Below are 14,735 nucleotides of genomic sequence, written 5' to 3' on the forward strand. Positions count from 1 at the left end.
TAATTGGAAGAAGGGTAAAAGAAGCGCGTATTTACCAGAATTATCTAATGGGTTTTCATTTTTACTTAGTGGCATCATGTGCTGTAGTGTATTTGTTTGTATTTCTAGAGAGTGGGTCATCTGTTTGGAATGGTAGCAGAAGACCCGGAAAAATTAAAATGCAAAATCTGACTGGTTTTTAGGCAATTTTATAATGATATTTTGGAACTGAAAAACAGTAGGAGATGCACTGTGGAGTCCAAATTATTTTAAAATATTCAATTTTTTTCCTATAGGCTCCTCCCTTAAGGGTGTGCTTACTGGGGACTCATGGAGCAGGTAAAACCACTTGTGCACGATGGCTAGCAGACAAATTCGGTATTTTCCATATTCAGTTTGAAGAATATCTACAGGAATTGCTCTTACCCAAAGTTAAAGAGAAAATTGGGCCTGATTTTGATGAAGAACCTGAAGAAGATGACGATAAAATGCTAATTCTATCACAGGAACTGGAAGACTTCTCTCAGATCATGACTAAAACTGAAAATGAAGAAAACAAACAGGTAATAATCTGAACTTTTCTGTGTCTGTACACAACATAACCATTTTCAGACCAGACTAGCAATTACCTATAAAACTCTTGCTAGGTAAAAAGTGCTTATGTTAAATTATTTACTTGATAAAATTTGGGAATAACAGTTCTTTCCAATAAAACAATACACATATTGACTGTGTTTTGTTATGAATGCCACAAAGATTCTACCAAACATTTATAAGAATTATGTATAGTTGCTTTTTTGTTGTTGTTTTGGTTTGTCTTTTTTTTTTTTTTTTTCAAAATACTAGAGTTACTAAATGGGAGAAAGGAAGACAAATAGAGAAAAAATTAAGGTCAGAATAATAATGGGAAGGTATGGTTTTCTTCAAGTACTTATAATCTGTAAGTTCAGGCTGGCACACGTACACTAATTGCACAGTTTAGAAATGTTCAACAGCAGTGTTCTGTGCACTGTCTTGGGGCAAAAAGAATGGAATGCTTAACCACCCTTTCAGTCTGACCACTCCATGTCAAAAAGTCAGAAATATTTCAATGTTCATACCAGAGTAAGCTATGGTTTTGGGTTTTTTGTATGTTTGTTTTTGATATGTTTTATTATCTGGATTGTACTGTTGTCTTTCATTCACTTATTGTCAGAGGAGTTTCTAAACAGAAAAAAAAATTCTTAGGTAGATAAAATGTGCCGTATAGTTAAAAAAAGTGTTTCAAATAGCTGGATAGTCATGATACTTGTAAAATAATTCATTAACGATAGTTTTCAGGAAATTGGGTGTTTTCCTTAACAAGTTTGAATAGTGACTGTAAATTGTTATATATATGCATTCTAAAACCTCTCTCATCCCCAAACAATAAAAATTTATGTTTAGCAATAATCATTTACATAAATGTTTACCAGAAGACAACAATTTCTTTTATTATGCAGTAATATACTGGGAAAAAAATGCAAGGCTTCGATGTCGATGATTTTTTCTTTAGACAGCAATGGATATGATAAAAGCCTTTATTGTGTAAAGAAATCACTACACACAGGTATGCAACATAAAGATCTTTCAAAAATGCATAGTACAAGAAAATTGAAAATCTACCTTCTAGACAATACAAATAAGGTTTTATCCAACTCTCAAAGCTTCAGGAAGAAAGAAGTTTCTGCATCACATTCCAAGAGCCATTTTTTTGCGCTCCTGATAGCTGTCATGTTTTTTCATGTTACTAGTCATCAAAGACTTTCAAAGAGATCCTAGTACAGAATCTAATGAAACATGCAGGAGGGGAAGCAGGCTATGGAGGAGGCATACACACCATCATCCAGGCATGGGATTAGGAAGTTAAGCAATCATTGGGAGTTGAAACTAGTGAAGGGTAGAAAGAAGGATATTTACAGGAACAGCAGCAGCAAAAGGAAGACAAAGAAAATCGGAGTCTGCCTTTGAATGGGACAGGTGGCCTTTTTATGAAAGATACTGAAAAGGCTGAGATGCTCAATGCCTTCTTTACTTTGGTCTTTACACGTAGTCTAGTCTGTAGCCTTCTAGGTCTCAGTGCGAATAGGAAAGCATGCATAAATAGTGGTACTACACACAGCAGAGTAGGATCAAATTAGTGATTGTTTATGGAATCTGAACATACACAGTTCAGTGGGACTGAATGGAATACATTCTCAGGTGCTTGAGGAAGCTGCCAAAGGTTCATTCAAGGCCACTTTCTGTTGCCTTGAAAAGTGGGGTAGGGAGGGGTCCCTGATAACTGGAAGATAGTGTTCCTGATGAAATAATACAAGAGCAGGTAATATTGAAAGCAAATGCCTCAACACAGATGGAGTACTGATCAAATCATGGATGTCAGAACAAAATTTCAGGTTTTCATCAGTTAAATCTAAGAGGAGGTTATTTTGGCAAGTCTATTTACAACTTGATCATCACAGCCAAAAATATGGCAAATGTCCTTGGCACTGATGTTTATGGCTGGCTCTCAGTCAGCATTATTTTTTTATATTATTTTTTTGGCACCAAGACAATGTTTTACATTGATGCACTTCTGCTAGTATTTTTTTTCCTCATCAGCTTTTTATCCCCTGGTAAACAAAATTCTTCTACATTAGTATTTTTTTTCGCAGACTTGCTGTAAAGTGCTTTATCTGCTGGCATGACCAAAATACAGCTGATATAATTGCAGTTCACTTTAGAAACCTGTTCGTAGCTCCATTTGTAGGCCAGCACTGTAGGGCATAGTTTCCAAGATCATGGACTGCCTAAGCATTTCTCTGGGTATGATTACCACCAGATTGTATGATTATCCGGTTTTCCAATGACCCACTACTTCTCCTCAAATCCTTGAAGTATCTCTCTTGAAGCTTCAGGTAAAAGTTAATTATAATATTCAAAGCAAAAATACAAGGCAAACAAAACACAGCATTCAGTCTGGGGAATTTAGCAAGCAAATATTATTGTGGTGGTTTTAGTGTGTCAGCCAAGCCCTTGCAGCTTTAACCAGTCTGGAAAGCCAATGACCTATTTTTCACATGGCAACTTTCTCCTTAGAACTACCAAAACACTGGGTGCTCTTTTCTGTACCCAGAATACACATCTCAATAATTTTATCAAATACAGGTGCATTTTCAACACCACATCTACAGTGATGTCAGTGACACATTTTTATATGCGTTTTGCTGTTTCTCCCACTTCACACAGTTCTTTCAAGACGTCTTTGTGGCTACCGCTCTGTCTTCTTAGGTATCTCTTATGCCATACTACCATCTTTTAATATATACCCTGTGTCAGGCAATAGAGGAAATATTACTCAAACACACACTTCATTAGACCTGTGGCTTCCAGCATTTTCTCAGGTTCTTTAGGCTACATTATCAGAATCAATGTCAGACATAAGAATTCTTATTCAAATTTGTCCTTGTGGCAAGCAGCTCCCTACCACCTTTTTGAGGGTTCCTGAACCACCTTGGATCCTTTTGTTAGTGAGGGTTATTGCTTTATTTACTGGCAGGTCATGCTAACAAATTCTTGAGCAATTTAGGTTGATGTGACTACCTACAATGAGGAAAGTACAGCAGAACTTTATAATGAATTCCCAAGAGAATTTCAGGGGACAACATAAATTCATTTGCTGAAAGAGACAGAGGAATACCTAGCTGCATGTTAAGTTTTATCTCTAGGTGACTTTGGATGCAAGTTAAGTGGATGTTTCATGGCCACTGGCATTAAAAGAAAACTCATTTAGCAGCATCTTCTTAAACAAGTATAGATGACTTTTTGGAAGTGAGATTTTTATAGAAGTAGAGCAGAAAAGGTATTGCATTCGTTAAAGGATACCAGACAGATTTCTCAGTTATGAACTTGGCCATTCTGTTTTCAGGTGAAAAAAATCTCAACTAACTAGAAAATAATATTTTCCTCTGTGAAATATTTCCATGAAAAGTTAATATTGCAGCTGAGTAACAAAGATACCTTTCTGGCTTCTAATGTCTATACTTCCAGTATATTTTTAAAAGTATGTATTTTGACATTGTGACTGATATAAACTAATGCAGGATTATCAACTTATATCCTCGTCATTCCTTTTTACTGCAGTGTGTCAGGAAGCCATTCTATGAGAAATGCATCCTCACCCATATCAATCTCACATTCTGAAAAAATATTTTTGCACAAAATCTTAAAAGCTAGATTTTGTATTGAATGCTCAGCATTTGACTAGTCATTAATAACACTACTGCTTTGTAGAACAATGTTATCTTTCTGATATCTGGTCATGTGCCCATACTCAGTAATCCTACATACCTTTCTTTGACATCTTTCTTTTGATTACGTCAAAAGGTGAAAATTGCTCTTAAAAAGTAAAAAAAAAAAAAAAAAAAAAAACCACATCTGATGTAAACCAGTGTAGTCTTCCAGCATGAGAACATGTAAAACTAAGTGGAAAGCTTCCTGTAGGCAATTAGGAGAAAAAAAAAAAAAAGACAATTTCAGTTTCTATTCCTCTGAATCGAGCCTATGTATAATTAAATATTTAACAATTGTGCTTGGTTTAGGTTTCATACAGCAGTGATTTTGAGCTTGTCATGCACTAGCTTAAAATACTTCCACTTTTGCCTGTTGAATAATGTATATGTTTCTGAGAGGTTTATCTAAGATGTTTCTATTAGTGAAGAACTTAATTCTATCAGGACACTTGGATTTCTAACAGAACCTCCATCTGTTCTCTTGTCATCTTGCTAATTTTACCACTTTTCAATGAAAACTGTACTTTTTCACCACCCCTGAAGTATATTTTATCAGTAAGATGAATTCATTAATTTTCATGAATTCTATTTCATGTGAACAGCAACATTGTGAGTGTTCAACTCAAGTGCATGATAATTGTGATATCCAACCTCCTTGTCAAACAATGACAGCATTACATTTTAGTTAACATTTTAGTTTCTGCCCAGAGCATACATTAGAAGCAAATCTCCTATTTGTTCCCACCTTTTCAGTTCACGTAGAGCAGTTTCAGAGTACATGAACTGAATTCATCTTGAATGAAGCTAAACACAACAACACACTTCAGAAACATGCCTAATGCATTTCATCTGCTAATGGATGTTCAATCCACAAGGCCAGATCAGAGCTAGGCTTAGGTACTACACCTAACAGCTGCACCTTTGGGACCAGCTTTTAGAGCAAGCACCTTACTGCATTATCTGCAGGCAGCCTTCAGGCTGTTTATGAGGCAGCCATTTGGACAATAATGGAAATTAAAGGCGAGAAGACATCAAAATATACTGTACTCATGGCCACCTTGGGCACTGCTCTTGGAGAGTCATGTCAATGTAGCCCATGGGACCTGTGCTTTGTAAAGCTAAATTATTATGCGATGTTGTGCTACAATTTTTGTTGTCTTTGTTGTTATTTTAATACAGTTACCATGTGCAATTAATGAAACTATGATGTATTTTCTAAGTTTCTGAGGCCCACTTTTACATCTAGTGCTTCTAAATGATGAACTGATTAATGCCAGTTAGAGGCAGATGCCATACTCAGTTATGGGAAAGCTAATCCCTAGTATAGCCAGCACCAAGTTTGTGCCTTTCAGGTTGATAGAAAATTGCCCAAACTCTAGGGAAATGTCTAACCTCAAGCATGTAGAAAATAACCCACAAGTATTCCAGGCATTAATTTTATGTATAATGTAGTACAATGAAATGTAGCAAAGGAGTTTAGTTTGTTTCTGCTGGATTAAGTCAAAAGAAGACTGTAACCAGTGCCTTATTTAGTCAAAAAGAACAGCAACTCTCTCGGGTAGATCTTTTTTCTTTCTGTTTTGTTTGTTTGTTTTCATTCGTTGTGGATTTTCTTTATATAAAGGAAGTGAAGTTAACTGACGAGGAAGAAGCAATCAAAGCAAATCTGATGGATTCTGAGGCATTGCCTCCAGAAGTACTTGATAACATTGTCCTTGACTGGTGGAATAAAGAGCCATTCCGGTAACTGTAATTAGATTCTCTGTTTCTTTAATTAATCTTAGGAAGTATATCATCCACTGTGTCCACAAATACAAACGTGCTGTGACAGATGTTACCAAAATAATGCTTGGGGCATGTTCTCTTTGAGAGCAGTGGCTAAGAAGTACAGGTTTTAGGGTCACACAAATAATACTGAGGACACTATTTATTTATTTATTTATTTATTTATTTTAAAGTTATTTTAAAGTAACTTTTTATCTCTGCACATTAAAACGCCAGAAGAAATAAATGCAATAGTACAACAATTAAAATATAGTGTTGTATCACTTTTACATTGTGAAGTTAATACGTGAAAGTAATTTTTAAATTTTATTATTATAAGAGAGTTAAATTATTTTTTTTCAAATTCACTGCAGTTTCTCTGTGATGCACTTTAAACTACATTGTATAATGATAAATATCTCTTTTTTCAATTAGGTCCACAGGCTTTATACTAGATGGTTTTCCTCGTACTTTAGATGAAGCCCAGTATTTGTCAGAACGAGGACTCTGTCCCGATGTTGCAGTTTATATTAATGTAGAAGAAAATGACATTATTGACCGTCTTTTTCCTCCACGTCTGAAAAAATGGAAAGAAAGACAGAACAAAAAAATGGAAAATAAAAAGAAACTGAAAGACCTGAAAGCAAAAATAAGGGTAGGTTTTTAGTTCTATCTACTTTTTTTTCAATTTCAGGGGCACAGGTCTGAAGACAGATTCTAAAACTCCCAAAGTAGTGAAGAGCACACAGAAGAACAGATCTAGGAGCCAGGAGACACAGCTCCTCACATTCACAGCATTCCCAGATTCATCATTGGAACCAAAAAGAATTCATGGCTCCTTTTCTCCTCTGCCCCTTCCACATTAGCACAGCCTGCTGCAATTAACTCATGCAGGAGTGTAGATATCTGGTAGACCAAGCAAAGTAACTGTTCTGCTGGACACCTGGCAGTGCGACAGCATGCCAAACATCTAGAAGTCCTGGACAAAAGGCAACTACGTGGGGTGAGGGAATATTACCATAAAAAATCAAATACGCAGCTCTAGTACAGTGCTGCTGTTGTATCCCTGCTTCCCTGAGCATGTGCTGTTGTGTTGATCTGTATCTTCCATAGGCTTACTTCATAGGTACTGCATGGTGCATGTGCCTGTGTTTCTAACCATGGCACTGCACGGAACTGTAGTAGCACTAAGCCACACTCTCAGTATTGTTGCAGCTACACAACCTCACATTTGAACAAAGCTGTGCCTATTACTGAATAGGTTACAAATGACTTGAAATTGAAACTTCTATGCAGACATGTACAATCCGTGCAAGATATTCAGGGTTCCTAACTTTCTATAAAAGGAAGATGTATTACTTCACGTGTACTTTCAAAAAAGGTCCAAATATTTGTTATTACAGAGCAGCTAACACACAGCATGTTGGTACAATGGAGTCTGGGACAAGACCCATATGGTACCAGTAAGCTACATTAGCTGCTTGTTCCAGAGGTTGGCTCTGAGAATGCATATAATCTTGCATGGTAGATCACAAAATCATTGTTGAGATGTAGAGCTCAGTGATATGGTTTAGTGGAGGACTTGTTAGTGTTAGGTCAGAGGTTGGACTCGGTGATCTTGGAGGTCTCTTCCAACCTAGATGATTCTGTGATTCTGTGATTTTTCACATTTAGTCTTCCCTGATGCAAGCTGGAAATCTATCTGGAAAAGGTGCATTCTAGTGAGCAGTCTGTATTGCTGTACTAAGCTCACCTTGTAAGCACTTACTCTGAGAACTCTAGTGACAAATACATGTGCTATGGATTTTAGGGTCCAGACTTCTACAGTGTAGGCATCAATATGTCTATTAACAAAAAAGGACAGTAACAGCCTGTTACTTAAAACACATACACAAAGCAACTATGCAAATTGATGGAGGCATAAAAGACCCCTGCTTAGAAGTAAGGAAAGGTGAGAATCAGGATTTCTGGAGTAACAATTTTTTGATCTTTTTGCTGGTATGTATTGCATTACAGTTTTTAGTTGCACGTTTGACTATTTTTCCATAGCATGCAGTCAGTGAGCAAGATGGACACTGTTGTGAGAATGGGGCATGGATGGACGTGCTATTCTCTCTTCTTTCATTACTAAAGTTGCATAGAGAGTCAGAAAAGCAGATACACCTGTTGAATGCTGCATTAGTTTCCTTCTCCACTGAAAGAAGCTGGCAACAGGGGACTGAGGAATGAGTACATCTGCATTACGGTGCTGTTCAGCAACACCTGAGTTTAAATAGTCATGCAAGTAAAGAAAATTAGACTGTGCAGTTTCTTGCTGCTCTGCCTCCAGTGCCCTGGTATCCAGACTACTTTGTTTAAAGTTAATGTGGATTTCTAACACTGCAGTATTGCCTGCAGTGGTGACATGCTCAGTTTATCTGATCTCAGTTCAGGTGGAAGCATCAGAGTGTGCAAGAACAGCAGGTACAGGTTGAATCCCCATTAACCCCAGTGGTCTTAAGTAGAATGCTTCTGTGTGTTACTTCTGAGGTGGAATTTAAACATCGTGTATACGACAGGTACCTACTGAGTATGTATGGAGAAATGTATTTTAAATGCTTATAACTTGATCAAAAATGTGCAGTTTTAAACATGCTTAGCAAACGGCACACATATAATACTAGCCTCATTCGTCCCTTTGCCAAATAGCAGTAACTACCTACAAATTTAGAAACTCTGTAGCTTTTTTGACTCTGACAAAAAGATTATAATATTTTCAGTGTGAACAGAATCACAGTCTTTTTTTCCCTAATCTCATTCTCAAAAGTTGCCAAGTTAGTTTTACAAAAATTTAAGTACATGTTCACCTAGAAGCATATCTGATCTGCAATAGTTGAGGCCGCACAGACAGGATTTTTTAGCATTAGAAGCAACTCAAACAGAGTTTTAAGGTGGAAAGAATAATGTTAATTCTAGTTCATTACACCAATTCTCGGAGATTTTTTATTAGCAAATATCATTGTCTTCTTACATCTTTTTTTCATTAACAGGATGAGAAGATTGCTAGAAGAAGGGCAGAACTTGTAGCAGAACAAAAGGAAAGGAAACAGGAGGTAAAAAAGTTACAAAAACTATTTTAAATAGAAGTGTTTGCATTCATATCTTAGAAATTTCTAGGGCTTTTGCTCACAGTTTTCAGGGCAATGTATAATAGTACAAATGTGATAGACTGTCTGAAATCTCTGCTTTCCCAAATAATTTGGCAAGATGTTTAAATTGTTTTAGAAACTATTGACTCATCAACACTAAAAACAATTCTCAATACATGCCCCAATTCAGCAAAATACTTAAGAATGTCTTTAACTTACCTAATTTGTAAGCATAAGAGTGATTGCAATTAGGTATGTGTTTTAAGTACCCTGTCAAATCCACAGTTAATGCAGAATAGGATTCTACCAGGACTTCTGCTCAAACTCAATTACGAAGCATATTTATAAATGTGTTGATGAACAGTTAGACTGCTCACGAAACTTGGTCAACTACACTATCAGCTAAAAAGCGGGTTCTTAACAAAGTCCTGCCAAACTACAATACCCAGGTATCTATAACAGATAATTCTCAAAAATATTCTTCTCATCAAAACTGCAGCATAGGGATTAAGATTTTTAAGCATTCTCAGATACAATGCTTCACTGTATGCACTATGCAATACCTCTGTATTTTCTTCTGAAATATGATTTTAGAATTTACTAGATTTTTGCTTGCAGCAAAGGATGCCTAAAATGAGGTTTGGTTGAATTAATTATTTTTCTAATTAAAAAAAATGATAGTATGCGTTCTCTCAAAACATATGTATAGAAGACATGAAGACAGAGTATTTTACATTTATAGGTTTTAGCAAACAGGGAACATGACGAAGCCAGTGAGGAGGAAGATGAGAGTGAAAATGAAGACATTGAAGCTATACTTGAAGAGGAGTTTTTAGAAGAAGAAGAAGAAGAGGCTGAAGAAGAACAGGAGATTGATGCTGTTGAGCGCATGCAAAATGAGATTGCAGAGAAGTTTGATTCAGAAAGAGACAATTTACAAGGTGTACAGGTACCTACTCCACTGCCTGTTTTATTAAATTACACAATCTATAAATTATATGATAATAAATGACTGTATGATGCAAGAAGTCTTCAGTGTTATTTTAGTTGTCAGATTTTAAAGTTGCAGTGCTTGAGCAATAGTGCTGCTGATGTCATGATCTAAATATGTGAGCAACATGAAAACTGTATGAAGAAACTCAATGCTTAAAAAAGTATATAATTTATAAGACAAATAGGTCAGTTGATGCAGGCAACCAAACTAGAGAATCATGAAGATATGAATAACATTTCATATATACTTTTTAATGCAAAATTCTTATTAGCATGTAATAGAATTACATTATTTGGGATTGCACACTAGTAATAACCCCTTGTTACAGCTTATTCAATATTTTCCCCATTTTTAAAAAATTTCAAATAATGTTTATGTTTATTACTAATGCTATATAACGTGCTATTTCTGATATGTTATTCAAGACTTTTGCTTATTGTTATCTGATTCTTTATTTGATGGTCTTCTTTGACATTGTAGAATCTTCATCTTTTATGGAAGAATAAATGATGACTTTAAAACATTGTAGCACTTGTAAAAGTATTAATAATATCTTTATATTTTAATTGAATAAGGTGGGGAATAAGAAGTCACCAGAGAGCAGCAATATTTTTATACAGTAGCTAAATAAATCATTCTATATTGTTTGGAGTAGGGAAGAATGATATTTGAATATTTTTATAAAATATACTTCTCAAGCTTTAGCTTTATCATACTATATTCCTCAGTGTTAACTGTCAGATTTTCCAATTCTTTTTGAATACTGTAATAGTTAATGTAGCCTGGGTAACTTAAACTACAGTGGGGAGGAAGACCAGTCTCAAATAAATTTTTTCTGCTTTACAGTGACTGAGAACTTGCTCAAAAATCCTTGAAAGTTCACAGAAAATCTTGCTGATGGTCATTAACGAAAATCTGAACATGTTTATTATTTTAATATTTTATTATTTTTCAATTAACCAGGAAGAACTGGAAAATTTGCTAATACCACTAATTGAGATCAATGGAGGACGAAAGCCTCACATCGTACGCTACCAAATATATTGCAAGCTGAATTCTCTAGTGGAAAACCGTGGAAGCATTTTTGAGAAATGTTACCCGATAAGTTTGCCACTTGCACATAAGATGTTAATTTTCTTATATAAGTTTCCAAGTTCTTTTGGTCAGTGGGATCCAATCAAGGTAATTTTCTTGAATAATACAGAAATATTTTTAGGAAGTAATACTTTCAAAGAATATATTTCACATACAAATATTATGAGACAGTATCATGTAATACCAGTAATACTTAATGAAAACTACGTTACTAAATCAAAACTACATCACTGAATATACACAAAATACAGCAAGCATTTGTAATGAAAGGTGTTAGTTTTTTCAGTGTTGCAGCTAAACTAACACTGAGAGGCATTTATTAAAATTTGTTACACTAGCATTACTGATGCAGTTTAAAGGTGGCACTGAGTCAGAAAGAAACGCATAATTGGTAATGACCCATGAAATATAGAACAACAAAGATGTTAGATTCTTCTAGAAGCAGTGAAAACAAGCTGGAAGAATTTGGAGGTTGAATTTGCAAGAAGTTGTGTAGGTGGCCATCAACACTTGCAGTAGCAAAAAAGTAAACCAACACATGTTAAATATATGTCACTCATCAGCAATAATTCTTTGTTGTCAATATGCATGAATTTTGAAGAACAGTAAATCTGATTTCCTATTTTACCAGAGGTCTGGAAAGTTGAGGTCAGAAAGTACTCATATTTATCTCTGTGGGCTGATAGATTTTTATAGGTAGCGAGCAAAATGTTAGTGGGTAATATTTTTTTAATGCTAGAAATAAAAGCAAGTTGGATTGTGAGTAAATCAGAAATAAAAAGGAGGGCTGATAAATAATAAAACAACAACAAAACAAAAACAACAAAACAATAAATAGAAAGCAGAAAGTTTCTGAAGGAAACATACATTTGGCCTTCATTTCACTATGCTAATTATTTTTTTCTTTTTGCACGGTCATCATGTTGGTCTTTGTTTTCACCTCTTCCAGGTCATGTTTTTCCTTTTTTAATCATGGTAACCAGAACTCTATGTAGATCAGATCTAATTAGGACTTTAGAGAATCAAAATACTTAAAGTGTTTTAGGATCAGAGCTGCCTTTTCCATGGCTGAATCAAATTGGCATCTAATAATCTAAAAGACTGACTAATAGAAGTAGATATGTCTTCTCAGAATTCTGTCATTTCCAGTTACTGAATCCCAGCTTAATATATGAAATTCTTATTAGTCCCTACATGCGAGGACTTGAACTTTGTCCTATTAAAGTCACTACAATTTTGTTATTCCATTTCTTCAAATCCTTCATTTATGCTGTGTAGTGTTTTGTGTTTTTTTTTTTTTAACCAACTAAGAAAAAAAAATATTCAGTTGGAAGAAAGTCCTAGAAAGCCATTAGATGAAATCAGAGGAGTGTGCTGACAGTAGGAAATGTACATGCTGACAATAATGAAAGGAAAATAAGATCATTTTAAGGATATTTTAGGATATTATAGAAATGATGAAATTGATTACAGACTAGAGGGTTTTCGAAGAAGGGCAGATAGAGTATATGACAATTACTTTTAAACTAGATTGATAGGGGGAAGTAGTTATGCAACTGATTAGATACTCAGAGAAGAAAAATGATGAGCTGAGGGAGGAGTGTGAGCAAATATAGTAGATCAGACTCCCGGCATCTTATAAATCGAGGGCAAATACTCTTGAAATGACTTCTTGTGAGAACAAGAACCTAAGAATTAGTCCAGGGTCTGGCAAGGTAATGCCATGCAGCAAACAGTCCCTTATCTTACTGTAACAAGCAGATTGTTTTATATATAAGTTTACTGAGTCTTCAACAAATACTAATAGATTTGTGAGGTATGATTTCCCTCTACCGAAGCTGAGTTGGCTTCTCTGCATTATTTCATATGTAGGCCTTGTACCTACTGATTTTTTTTTCAGTTTGCTCAATACAGGGAAAGATGTACTGGACTGTGGTTGCCAGGAGCCATCCTAGAGGCCTTGTAAAATAATTATCATTTTTTCCACATTCCTTTTTTGTTGAAGGAGCCAATGTAAGCAATAGGTTATACATCAGTCAGTAACAATTTCACTTCTGCATCCCCATAGAACTGTAAGGTGAATGCCATCTGGTCTTTGCAGTTTTCTCTACAAATGTCTCCAGTCTCTTCTAAAACAATTTTTGACACTTTAAGGCAGTTCCTCAAGAAAGGCTCTAACAGGGATATGACTAAATTCTTCCATAGTGAACAGTGCTGCAAGAAATTCATTTAGTGTTTCTGCAGTGACCATTTCTGCCATTGCTTCTTGTCTTACTTCTCAATTAGCTATCAGCACTACAGACTTTCTAGCAGGTAAACTTGATGTATTTGAAAAGATTCCATCAGCAGTGTATTTATTTTACCAAAAGCTTTTTTGGCTTGCTTCACTGTGGTTTTACATTTCACCACAATTTAAATATTGATGTTCATTTCTGTTTTCTTCTTTTGCAAGTGACTTCTGCTGAATACAACATTCTTGTATCCTCTATGGTCAGGCAGATAAGTGTTGTTTGTTTGTTTGTTTGTTTTAATTTACAGAGGAATATTTTTATCTTTAATAGAAATGGCATAAATTCTTTGAAAATTAAAAACAAAAAAAATAGACAAAAAAAATTGTTGTACATTATACCTCTGATTACACTCTCCTGATGGACAGAAAGTGTTACGGTACCACCTACTGGAAACAGTGAATATTCTCTCTCTCTTCAGTGTTTACTTCATCTTTTTGTACAATTTTACGTACATACAGAAATTCCACAAACTCATACAAAATATTATGCCTGTCTGTATGTATTTCAGAATACTTTGATTTTTTGTCTCAACCAGTGGTATTCCTCAACCTGCCTGTAAAACCACTTTTGTAGGATGAATGGAAAGGAGGCTATGCCAAACCTAATCAGCTGTTTCCCATTTTGTGTATTCTACAGCTAAGTGAAGGAGAGGTAATAAAGCCAGCACAAAGCCCTGAAAACATACTCTTTCCTGTAATCCATCGACAATATATTTATTTCTTTTTGAGTAAAGAAAATAAAGAAACATTTATGAAAAATCCCATCAAATATATTTGTCAGCCAAAACCTAAACCACCTGTGCCAGTTAAGATTGCAATCGTGGGACCTCCAAAATCTGGGAAGACTACAGGTAGGAGACACTATTACCTATAAAGCAAAAGATTATCTAATGAGTGATGCTGTGTCTGTCGTTACTGCTATTAAAAAAGTCATAAACCTCTAATATTGTTAGTCTTCCTGCTCTTTTTATTGGGCATAGAAACCTTTAGTTACATTCTGTAGTGTATCATTTTATAGTCTGGTACTTATGGATTATCCATCTTAATTTTATTGCAGCTTCTTATGAAGTTAGTGAACTGGAACTGCTAGACTGTTCTGTAAAAGGGGCAGTAACAGAAGTGTATTTTCTAAGATATTTTTGAATAAAATTGACTATGGCTGCTGAGGTTTGAGCTAAATTGAGCTAAATTAAGCT

General features: G+C 35.1%; 1 protein-coding gene across 2 annotated transcripts in view; it reads left to right on the top strand.

The window, feature by feature from the left end:
* AK9 (adenylate kinase 9) overlaps positions 1-14,735 on the top strand; it is a gene marked incomplete at its 3' end in the record, with an annotated part of 70,001 nt that overhangs the window by 44,409 nt on the left and 10,857 nt on the right. For both annotated transcript variants that reach the window (XM_080586888.1, XM_080586889.1), the window contains 7 exons: positions 276-542; positions 5,893-6,011; positions 6,468-6,687; positions 9,062-9,124; positions 9,903-10,109; positions 11,118-11,336; positions 14,177-14,390. In XM_080586888.1, the coding sequence (XP_080443014.1) occupies positions 276-542; positions 5,893-6,011; positions 6,468-6,687; positions 9,062-9,124; positions 9,903-10,109; positions 11,118-11,336; positions 14,177-14,390 (1,309 nt within the window). The remainder of the gene's footprint in view (positions 1-275; positions 543-5,892; positions 6,012-6,467; positions 6,688-9,061; positions 9,125-9,902; positions 10,110-11,117; positions 11,337-14,176; positions 14,391-14,735) is intronic.

The sequence above is a fragment of the Anser brachyrhynchus genome, assembly GCF_964034855.1.
Source record: "Anser brachyrhynchus genome assembly, chromosome: 3".
NCBI classification, from domain to species: domain Eukaryota; kingdom Metazoa; phylum Chordata; class Aves; order Anseriformes; family Anatidae; genus Anser; species Anser brachyrhynchus.